At 32.0% G+C, this 12,721-nt stretch overlaps 1 protein-coding gene across 1 annotated transcript; it reads left to right on the top strand.

Moving 5' to 3' along the window:
• The first annotated feature begins 5,605 nt into the window (after positions 1 to 5,605).
• LOC112705975 (stearoyl-[acyl-carrier-protein] 9-desaturase 6, chloroplastic) lies at positions 5,606 to 9,108 on the top strand. The gene is made up of 3 exons (XM_025757034.3): positions 5,606 to 5,929; positions 6,530 to 6,823; positions 8,344 to 9,108. Exons 1-3 carry the CDS (start codon positions 5,606 to 5,608, stop codon positions 8,911 to 8,913), a joined length of 1,188 nt encoding a protein of 395 aa, XP_025612819.1. The 3' UTR covers positions 8,914 to 9,108.
• Positions 9,109 to 12,721: the final 3,613 nt, after the last annotated feature.

The following is a 12,721-nucleotide window of genomic DNA, read 5'->3' on the forward strand; positions in this document are numbered from 1 at the left end:
CTAATCATCTGTAGTGGCCGTGAACTAACCCTAGTATTTTCATTGGATGGGGAGGTTCTTCATCTTCAAGTGGCTGGACCTTTGATTGAATTTATCGCGGCTGAGAGTTTTTCGATGTTCCTTCCCCAAGAGGGGCATATGTTCTCTCTCGAGGTGGAGGTAGTGCTAGCATGAGGTCAACGTGATGGAACTCTGGCTTTGACTCAGACGCCGTGTGACCGTCTTTGTATTGATTGTCTGCTATTATCAAGGGTTGAACTCCAGGCCCCCGTCAACGGTGTCAATGTTCCAAGGGTTACTTGAAATGGTGATTTGGGCCTGAATGTGAGCTCTAAACTCTTTATGAGGCAGCGTTCAACTTGTTTTGGTGTCGAGGTGCCGCCGTCCGAGTTCTTCATGAGGAGGTGGAGGATGGTACCTACAAGAGACTCCGATGCTTAAGTTAGCAAGGGCTTTTGGCAAATTTTTAGTAGATTAGAATGTTAGCATACTTGAGGGGTGTCAGTAAATTTATAGTAGAAAGATAACCACTTCTTTGAATAGTTCCACCTTTATTGGTGGATAGCCGCTCTCTTTTATTTTGGGAGTTTGTTGTAGTCTATCTTTTAGGAGAGATAGAGATAGTAGGAGAGATTTGGAGAGACAGTTACTTTATTTAGATAAGTAGAACTGAACCTCCTTTTTGTGCCTGAGCTATTTAAAGAGGTCGAATAAATGGAAGAGTCCACCTTTAAGGGGCATTTTTCCTTATTGGGTCTAACTATATTTGGGCCAAGGTATGAACACCAACAATAACATAACAAGTCGCAATATTATATTGAAAAACTAACAATAATATAACAATAGTAATAAAATTATAAATTTATTAAAATAAATAAATAATTCTTTTTTAAATTTATAAAATATTCACGAAATAATAAAAATGCATGAATAAGATAAAAATATAGAACAAATTAAACACATTATAAGTTGTTAGAAAGGTAAGCGAGAATAGTAAAGAAAATGTTTGTGTATATTCAAATTATATAAGAATGATACAATATACAAAGAGTATTTATAGGTGCTAAGAAATTCAAAATAATAAAAATGTAATATCCTATAATAAGTATCTAAATATGCTAAATAATTCTAATGAATTATAATTGATCTTAATATATTCTAACATCTCCTCTCAAACTCAAGTGACAACTTGAGTTTGAAACTTATTTAAAACAACGAAGTAAGAAAAACTTGTAGAAATAAGAGCAGAAGAACTGCTCAAAAAGTCGCGAACTGCCGAAAAACTGTTGAAAAGATGGTAAACTGTCGGAAAGATGACGAACTTTAAAAAGCTGCCAAAAAGTGGCAAGATGTCGAAAAGATGATAAATTGCTAGAAAATTACTGAATAGGTGATGAACTGCAAAAAGATGTCAAACTGCCAGATGATGGTGATGGTTAGTGATGGATGAAAACATCAGAAATGACTTAAAATGTGACTGGGAGAAGCACAACTATTAAAGGTGGACAGTGAGCTTCTGGTGGCATGTGCAGCGGTAGAGAATAGTGGTGTTTGACTCATTAGACTTGAAGATACAAGACGAAAAGAATGAACTAATCGGTAAGAAAAAAAAAAGTATCAAAACAATGGCAAAAATGAAAAAAAAAAAGACACGAAGAATAAATGTTAAAAAAAAGGTGATTTTCACGGGAGAAAAAATAACCTATATTTTCTTCAAGAAATGTACTATCATTCTGATACCATGTTAAAAAGATAAGAGCGAACAATATAGAAAAGTTTGTGTATATTCAAATTACATAAAAATGACACAATATCCAAAAAGTATTTATAGGTGTTAAAAAAATGAGACCTGCTACACATACAAATTTTTTTGGCATACAAAGTTTATACAAGTTAACCCTAATCCAACAAAACTCACTTTCATAATGTGCATGTGAAATCACGACGTTTCTCCTCCAACGTTTGTATCCCGCGTTCCTCCTCTTCCTCCTCTTTCTTCTCCTTCTTCTTCGTATTCTTCCTCCTTTTTCTTCGTGTTCCTTCTTCTTCTTCGCGTGTTTCGTCCTCTTTGTCGTTCTTTTTATTACTACTGTTGTTGCTGCACTTTTTTTCTCCTCTTTCTATTGATTTTGTAATATTATATATTTTTTTAGAAGGTAAAACAAGAAGGAAAAGATGAATAAGAAGCAGCAGAAAATGAGGAGGAGAAAGAGGAAGAGTTTTGAATTATGCAAAAATTTATCAGTATAAATCCACCGAAAATTCTTAAATAATATACCTAAATGTCTTAATTTTACCCTGAAAGTTGCTGCAACTACACAAAAATATTTTATCTAATGCTGCATTTTTTTTCTTTTTTTTTCCTTATTTCTTTCTTTCTTTTAGTTGAATGAATGTAGGTTCATTCTTTTTCAAGTAATTTTGTAACATTATGTGTTTCTTCTTCTTCTTTATTTGATTTTTTTTGTTTTTATTCTTGTTAAGAAAGATTAAAACAAGAAGAAACTTGAGAAGGTAAAATAAGAAAGGAGAGATGAATAAAAAAAAAGAAGATGGTGATGACAATAAAAAAAGAAGAAGAGGCAGTAGAAGAAGGAGGAGAAAGAGGAAGAGTTTTGAATTATGTAAAATTTATCAGTACAAATCCATCAAAAATTCTTAAACAATACAACTAAATATCTTAGTTTTATCCCTAAATTTGCTGCAACTACACAAAAATATTTTCTCTAATTCTGCATTTTTTTCTTCTTTTTTTCCTTATTTCTTTCTTTCTTTTAGTTGAATGAATGTAGGTTCATCATTTTCCAAGTAATTTTGTAACATTATGTGTTTCTTCTTCTTCTTTGTTTGAATTTTTTTTATTTTTATTCTTGTTAAGAAAGAGTAAAACAAGAAGAAACTTGAGAAGATAAAACATGAAAGGAAAGATGAATAAGAAAAAAAGGAAGATGGTGATGATGATGATGATTAAAAGAAGATGAGGAGGAGGAAGATGAAGAGCTTTAAATTATACAAAATTTATCAGTACAAATTCATCGAAAATTCTTAAACAATACACTTAAATGTCTTAGTTTTACCTCGAAATATGCTGCAACTACACAAAAATATTTTTCAAATGCTGCATTTTCTTCTTCTTCTATTTTTTCCTTATTTCTTTCTTTTTTTTAGTTCAATGAATGTAAATCTATCATCTTTCAAGTAATTTTGCAGTATTATATGTTTCTTCTTCTTCTTTATTTGATTTTTTGTTTTTATTCTTGTTAAGAAAGAGTAAAACAAGAAGAAATTTGAGAAAGTAAAACATGAAAGGAAAGATGAATAAGAAAAAAAGAAGAAGATAGTGATGATGATGATGAAAAGAAGAAGCAGAAAATGAGGAGGAATAGGAAAAACTTTGAATTATACAGAATTTATCAGTACAAATCCACCAAAAATTCTTAAACAATATACCTAAATGTCTTAGTTTTATCCCGAAATTTGTTGCAACAACACAAAAATATTTTCTCTAATGCTGCATTTTTCTCTTCTTTTTTTTCTTATTTCTTTCTTTTTTTTTTTAGTTGAATGAATGTAGGTTCATCCTATTCCAAGTAATTTTATAGTATTATTTGTTTCTTCTTCTTCTTTGTTTGATTTTTTTATTTTTATTCTTGTTAAGAAAGAGTAAAACAAGAAGAAACTCGAGAAGGTAAAACATGAAAAGAAAGATGAATAAGAAAAAAAAGATGGTGATGATGATGATGATGATGAAAAAAAGAAGTAGAAGAAAATAAGGAGGAGGAAGAGGAAAAACTTTTAATTATGCAGAATTTATCAGTACAAATTTACCGAAAATTCTTAAACAATACACCTATATGTCTTAGTTTTATCCCGAAATTTGCTGCAACTACACAAAAATATTTTTTCTAATGCTGCATTTTTTTCTTCTTCTTTTTTTCCTTCCTTCTTTCTTTTTTTAGTTAAATGAATGTAAATTCATCCTTTTCCAAGTAATTTTGTAGCATTATGTGTTTCTTCTTCTTCTTTGTTTGATTTTTTTATTTTTATTCTTGTTAAGAAAGAGTAAAATAAGAAGAAATTTGAGAAGGTAAAACAAGAAAAGAAAGAGGAATAATAAGAAAAAAGAAGAAGATGGTGATGATGATAAAAAAAAAAAAGAAAGAAGCAGCAGCAGAAGATAAGAAAGAAGAAAAAGGAAGGACTTTAAATTATACAGAATTTATCAGTACAAATCCACTGAAAGTTTTTAAACAATGCACCTAAATGTCTTAGTTTTACCTTGAAATTTATTGCAACTACACAAAAAAATTTTCTCTAATGCTGCATTTTTTTCTTCTTTTTTTTATTTATTTCTTTCTTTTAGTTGAATGAATGTAAATTCATCCTCTTCCAAGTAATTTTGTAATATTATGTGTTTTTTTTCTTTGTTTGATTTTTTTATTTATATTCTGGTTAAGAAAGAATAAAACAAGAAAGAAGAAGATAGTGATGATGATAAAAAAAGAAGCAGCAGAAGATGAGGAGAGGAAAGAGGAAGAGTTTTGAATTGTGCAGAATTTATCAATACAAATTCACCGAAAATTCTTAAATAATACACCTAAATATTTTAATTTTACCCCGAAATTTACTACAACTATACAAATTAAATAAATTCTATGGCAAAAATTTTGGATCAGGGGTCATCAATATGGCAAAATTTCTACGATAATGATAACAATAACGATAACGAAGGTACGTATAAGAAGAAGACGACAATGCTATAACGATGATGATCATGGTGATGAAGATGTTGAAGGAGAAGGAGGAAAAGGAAAAAAGAGAAAAAAGTCCAACGAGAGGAGGAGGCAGAGAAGGTGGTGGTGGCGGTATTGGTGATGACGATAACGAAAGAGAAAAATAACGAAAAAAAAGAACAGAAGAAGAAGAAGATGAAGTGTCAGGAGGAGGAGGAGGAGGAGGAGGAGGAGGAGGAGGAGGAGGAGGAGGAGGAGGAGAAGAAGAAGAAGAAAAGAAGAAAAAGTCATTTATATTCACGTATAGGGCGCGTAAATAATTCATATCTAAATGATTTGTATGTGTGAATGATTTGTATGTAAAAAATATTTAAAAAAAAATCAAAATAATACATATCTAAACATGCTAAATAATTTTAATGAATGCTAATTGATCTTAATATATTACAACATAATATTATATTATAATATTGTGCCATTTGAATTAGATTAGATCTGCTTTAAGAAGTAAATCAAAGTTCAATTAAATCTAATCCATGCAGTTTACTAAAATAAAATCTAATTAAATTTAATTTGTACTATTTTAATTAATTTTTAATTTAAATTAGATGAATTAAACATTTAATTTAGACGGGTTTGACTTTGAATGCCCCTAGATAATTCACGACTATTTAAGAATCAAATCAAAAGATCGGAGTGTTGGTATTAATTTCTATACTTAAAAAGGAAAAGCAAGAAACAGAGGTACTGTTACTAGTATTACTTCATGGAAGGATGGATAGCGACAAACCACAAGCACTTTATTTATTTATTTATTTATTTAAAGGCATTTTTTTTTAAATATTTCCAGTTTTTCAGAGAGATATATTTATATGATTCTCTTGGGTTGGTTTCTCCCAATTCCAGAAGAAGAAATGGCAATGCAATTGCAAACAAGGATGATGTTCACACCCAAGAGGGCATCACTTGCGCATGCATGGTCCCCAAGTGGCATCCATATCTCCATGTTACATGCACATGCACGCTCATCATCATCATCAACAACATTACCACCGGAGAAGATTGAAATTTTCAAGTCACTTGAGGGTTGGGCTTCACAGTGCATCTTGCCTCTTGTCAAGCCCGTCGAGAAAAGCTGGCAGCCCCATGATTTGTTACCGGACTCATCCCTTTCTTTAGATGAGTTCATTTATCAGGTTAACATGCATTCTTTTATTTTAAGAATTATGCTACACTAAAATTATTTATTATCAAACTCGGTTACTAGTATAAAATATATGTTAAAATATAAATACATATTAAAAATAAATTAAATTATACATATTTATATTTATATATAAATATATTGATAGTTGATTTTAATAATTAATTTTAGTCTACGAATAATATTTTTATTTTTTTATTGATTAATATTCAATTAAATTAGTTTAATAATTTATTAACACAATAAAACAGTTAAAAAATACATAAAAAAAGAAAAATTTATTAAAATTAATGAGAAGTGCTAGAGAATCAGCAATTTTTGTGTTTTGTAACCATCAATTGGCCATCAATAATATTTTTAATAGTGTGAGATTAAATTCAATAGTGTGGGATTATTTAATTTTCTTTTGATGGGCCCAAGACTTTCCCAAAATTAATTACAAAAATAGTTTGTTCATTTAACATTTTTCTTATTATTATTGTATGTATTATTCAAGTAAATTCGAATCATGCATGTACTCGGTTCCTATCTTTTTCTCCAAATACTTTTAGTGGTAGTTCATAATTACATTTTGGTACTTAAAAATATTCAGGTGAAGGCTCTAAGAGATAGGACAGCTGAGCTTCCAGATGATTACTTGGTGGTGTTGGTGGGTGACATGATCACGGAGGAAGCACTGCCAAGCTACCAGACATGGTTCAACCAGCTTGATGGTGTTGGAGACAAGTTAGGCTCGTCCCCGAATCCATGGGCTGTGTGGTCTCGGGCTTGGACCTCCGAGGAGAATAGGCATGGGGACTTGCTCAAAACTTATCTCTATCTTTCTGGGAGGGTTGATATGTTCATGATTGAGAAGACTATCCATTATTTGATTGGAGCTGGCGTGGTAAGGGACTATATATACATGCATATTTTTGTTAGAAGCAAATTTTCTTGCATTTACGTAGTGTTAAATATAAAATTATCAATACACACTCAAATATATAGAATTTTAAATAATTTTAAATCGGATATTTTAGTTTTTAATAATTTTTTATTTTTTATAAATTCTGAAAATTATTTTCACCGAATATAGTTTAATTTTTTTGTCGTTTACAATGGATTAATTTATTTTATAGTATTTTTTAAGATTTAATTGTCTTATATTAAAATTTGACTAAAAGTGACAAAAAAATTAATTTATTCAACAAAAGTAATTCTCAATAACTTTTAATGAATAAAAATTTGTTAGAGGCTAAAATATCTAATCCAAAATATTTTGAAGGCGAATTTAAATATTTAGTCTAAAATTATTTGTACACTTTCATGAAATAATATAAATTTTAGGAGATATAATAAAAACAAACGAGTTAAAAAAAAACAGCTATTTTGTAGACTTGTAGATCTTAGGAAAAGATAGTTGATACACACACATATATATTCGCTATGTTTTTGCTCTGATCTGAGGAGTTTAGCATCCTTTGTATTTTCACTTAGAAAAAATGCCTAATTAATTTTGTTTCGAGATATTATCTAAAATCGAATGGTATTTTTGGATTTAAAGGTTAGGTCCAAACGTCTTTGATAAAGGTTCCAATTTTTTTATTGGGATGGAAGTTCTTCCGACGATAATAAGAATATCTATAAGATACCGATATTTAAATTAACAAAAATTTTAGCAGGTTTAGAATTAAATTAAATTAAAAAAATACCTAAACACTGAAATATTTAAAGTTGTAAATGAAACTTAATCATTTCTTGAGAATAACTTCTAATGATCATGGTTGATTATTCTATTGTAGAATAAAAAATTATCTATATTTAAGATAGTTATAGTGATAATATAACCAAAATAATGGGAAAAAGCTATATATACATATAAGAAATTATTTATTTCTTTTATACCACAAACTAGTTATCAATATAAAGATGAAACTGGTAATATAAATTTTTTTTCACATCAAAATTAGTTTCTTAAACTCACTAATCATATCCCAAATTAAAAAAAAAAATCGGAAATTAACTTCTTTTTTTATCATCAACCAATTAGTTAACATTTCTCTTTTCTTTTTAATCTATGCAAATCAATGATAATATATAAAATTTTTGTTAGTTAATAGAGAGTTTATTTATAATAGCCATTAGCCTTTTAACTTTAGTTAGCTGGTTAGTTATTATACTATCATAGTTAGTAATCTCTTAGAACTATAGTTAGGAAATAGTTTAGAACTAATCATAGTTAGCTATAAATTATACAAATAGTAGACATTCATTCTTGTGATCATTCATTCTAACTTCAGCAAGCTAGCTAGTCTTCTTACACCACTTTCTTTTCTCTGCCTCTCTTCTCACACTATTCATCATCTTAAAAAGTTTGGTTTCTTATCAAAACCAATTTGAAATTATAATTAATTTACTGTGATGTAGGATGTGAAAACTGAAAACAACCCATATATGGGGTTTGTGTACACATCATTTCAAGAACGAGCCACGTTCATCTCACACGGCAACACAGCTCGGCTTGCAACAAAGAGCGGTGATCATGTGCTTGCGCGTATATGCGGCACCATTGCTGCGGACGAGAAGCGCCATGAGAATGTGTACTCCAAGATTGTGGAGAAGCTTCTAGAAGTGGACCCCACAGGGACAATGATAGCCATCTCAGAAATGATGCGCAAAAAAATCACAATGCCAGCATATTTGATGCATGATGGCAGGGACCCACACCTCTTTGATCACTTCTCTGCTGTGGCACAGCGTCTTGGTGTATACACAGCCGCTGATTATGCTGACATTTTGGAGTATTTGATCGGACGGTGGAGATTGGGAGAGTTACAGGGTTTGACACCTGAGGGAAAACATGCACAGGATTTTGTGTGTGGATTAGCACCCAGGATTAGAAGGTTGCAAGAACGCGCTGATAAACAAGTATGTAAGATGAAGTCACGTAGTGTCAAGTTTAGTTGGATGTTTAGTAGAGAGGTGCCCATAATATAAAACAAAAATAATAATCTACCTTAAATAACGTAACTATAAAAAATAATAACTATCCTAAAAATAAAAAAATCAGTTATCTGGGTATAAACTAAGTAGAATAGTAGACGCTTCTTGTTATTTCTTATGCAATCTTGTAGGCTATGTTTGAAGAAATATAAAAGAATGTGATGAAATAGAACGAAACATATTTCTTCATCTTTCATTCCATTACATCTAATTTTTCACTTTCCTTCTTTACCTTTTATACGTGTCTTTTGATTCTTTTATTTATTAAATATATTTAAAAATAATAAAAGTAGAATTAATTGAGATAATGAATTGTTTATAATTTAACTAATTTTTTTTTTATATAAGTTGTTAATATATTTTTTATACATTTTATATATAATAAAAAATATTTTAGAAAAAAAAACGGACATCAATTTTTCTCATATTCTTATTATATATCGCTTTTTATAAAGAACATTGCTCATTCAACTTAATTTTCTAAGTGTTTGATCTTTATTAATAATGTAAATTATCTTTATAGGCATTGCCATATATAAATTGGTGAATTCTATCCAACTCTTTCTAAAATAACATGTAAATTATTTTCTATAATGTGTCACATCTTAATTGAATATTTACTTTTAATTTGAGTTACTATCTTAATCATAGTAAGATTATATTGTAATTAAATTTTTAATAAGGATAAATATATAATTTATTAAAAAATTAAAAATTAATTTTTTAATTTTCTAAATTACGTTAACGGTGGCTCTAATCCTAAATTCTTCATCCTCGTTCTCTCTCAATGTCATTCAGCAACTCTTCCTCACCAGTCAGCCTCTCCTGAAATCTCGAACTGTCGAACTCCGGAGTCCAGAAGTCACGATCACCGACTCCTCTGATTCATCTCTCCAGCTCCGATGCGTCTCCAACACTACATCGTCGCATCGTTGCATCTCCTTACTCTGATGCGTCTCTCGTCGTCGTGTCCTCGTCCGTCACTGTTGTCATCCCTGGCCAGAGTCTACTTTGTCGTGCTTGGACAGGTTGATTTTCTCTTTTCTCTGCATTCTTGAAACTCCCTATCAGTTTTTTTAGTTATTCAGTTAGTTTATAATTTGATTACAATCAACGAGGCGGTGTTGCTTGAGAGGCACGACGAGGATGAAGGAATGGAGGAGGAGCGAAAGGTCGAAAGCTATTATAGAGGGTTAGGATACATCTTCTGGAAATGATTTGGGGAAAAACCCATGTTTCAATTTTTAATGCTTTGAAAATGACATAATTACCCATTTTAAAAACTAATTTAATTATAAAATAGTCTAACCATGGTTAACCTAATAACCAATTAAAAAGTGACACATCACACAGAATAAGTTACATGTTACTTTACAAAGGGTATGGTAGAATTTACCTAATAAATTTATGAAAAAGTATTGGGTACCAAGAGTCAATTTACTAACTTTTGACAACTAAATTAATAATTAATAATTTTGAATTATTTTAATAAATTTGAATTTCAAAAAATGATATTAATGAGAAATTTGAATGATAAAGATTGTGTTGAGTAACCGCCCACAAGGTCACTGTGATCCGCGTCCATCTTTCTCCTATCATCGCGGCATCTTCTTTCTTGTCAACATTGCCGTTTCGCTGCCCACAAGGAACGAATGCATCATCCATTGATGTGGGATATAAATGTCCTTCTAATGGAGGCGTGTTTTTATGCATGTGTCTTTAGGGAGTGTCTTTTTATACATTTGTCTTCTAATAGAGGTATCTTGTAACACCCTAATATTCAAATCCTTATACTCGAGTCATAAGTCAATGATATTACGGTGGTACGACTCTCAGGTGGATTTTTAATATATAAATATAGGTAATTTTGAAAGGAGTATTAATCGAGAAGCCTGAAAAGAGTAGAAATAAAATCGCGAAGACGTATCACTCACGTTTCGACAACGAAAAGTTAAACCGTGAAGCCGAAAGCGATATACGGACAAGGCATAAAGGAGATTAAGAGATAGATATCAGATAGATATATATAACTTAAGTAAATAGCCACTAGTCGCGACCCGCGAAGTTTAGGCCGGCTAGGATACAGTATGAATGTAGTTGACAACAGTATATCCTAATCTCTCCCAAAGGAAACATAAGAGCCTCTATAGGCAAGTTCCAAAAGAGTTCAATACATAATATAATCTTTTCAAAACAAAGGTGGAGAGATTCTAAGCAAAACACAAGGTAGAGAAAATAAATATCTTCGCCGTCTCTCAGACGAACCGCAGCTCACTTCTGAGCACCTGAACCTGTATCTGAAAAACAAGAGATATATACGGAATGAGAACCCCGGGCCCATGGGTTCCCAGTACGGTAAAAGTGCCAAATAAATACAATGCACTGCAATAAAAACTCACTAAGCATCCTAAACTCCTTTTCACCAAGTATCCAGCCTAGATTCTCACTAATCCATAAATAGGCATCTGTCGTAAGGGGATACTAAATCTAGTTCATGTTACACATGTTTCCCAACTCGCTGATTCTTCCACGAATCAGACTCAGAATCATAAGCAAAACCATCACCAGTTGTTCTGCCTCAGCATCTCTATATCAATACATCATACCCTCGCCTGGAGCTAGTGAAATCACATCACTGCGTCTACCCAGAGGGTTCAAATTATCTCATTCAAATTATCATCATCATGCAATCGCATTATCAATTCATCTCATCAAGAACAGCCCTCAACATCCACCGATACCAACATGAGGGATCTCTCAGTTGTACAAACACAAGCAATACAGACAAGTAATACACAAATAAGGTACAAGTAGAACAAGTAGCACATAATCAGGTAACATAGCATATATAATGTAGAAATCCAAAACAAATAGGCAAACCCAAATAATTCAAACATATGTAAATGATGTATGCCTGCCCTATGGCTGATGATATCATCTGTCGGTTATATAGCCAACCCAACACGTCCTGGTAGCTAACCATGGACAGAAACACCCCTTGCGGAGCAAGTAGGTTTGAGCTACAACCCCCTTGCTACTACCCGCTCAGCCCAGAGCCAGTGGAACAACCACTACTGTGGCTACTACCCAGGCGGGTGTTTAACAGCTCAACCTGGAGCGAGTGGATTCACCACTACTGCCGCTACTACCCAGGTGTCACAATCTCTGACCTCGAGCAAGTGGGACGAACCACAACCCTTGCTACTACCCAGGTATCTTAAGCATTAACCCGGAGCAAGCGGGACGAACCACAACCCTTGCTACTGCCCAGGTATCTCAAACATATATTCATTCAATCTCAATTCATATTATCAATCCTCATTGTTATCAAATCTCAAACATTAACCTGGAGCAAGTGGGACGAACCCCCAACCCTTACTACTACCCAGGTATCAGAGTTACATTCATTCAAAACTCCATAATTAACTCATTTATCATAAACATCCTTTTTCGTCTCATACCCGGAGCAAGTGGACAACGCCACTGCCTACTACCCGGGGTTACGCATCACATTTCAACATTTTCCATTATTATCCATTCAACACATTCATTCATTAATCATATATGCCTTTATACTAAGCCATAATCAATAATGGCTTTGCCGTGACCCGGCAACAACTCAGCCATCCGGCTCATGGTTCAATCAAGAACCAGCCATTTATCAATATATATAGCCCTTCGGCTCATGACATACACGGTACTCCTACCGTCATCCTCCATATCTCATATAATCATCGTTGATCATCATTGATCATAACTTTTCCCCTTGCTTCACTCGCAAGTTACCACATCCCCTAGCTCC

This window comes from Arachis hypogaea, chromosome 8 (assembly GCF_003086295.3).
Source record: "Arachis hypogaea cultivar Tifrunner chromosome 8, arahy.Tifrunner.gnm2.J5K5, whole genome shotgun sequence".
NCBI classification, from domain to species: Eukaryota; Viridiplantae; Streptophyta; class Magnoliopsida; order Fabales; family Fabaceae; genus Arachis; species Arachis hypogaea.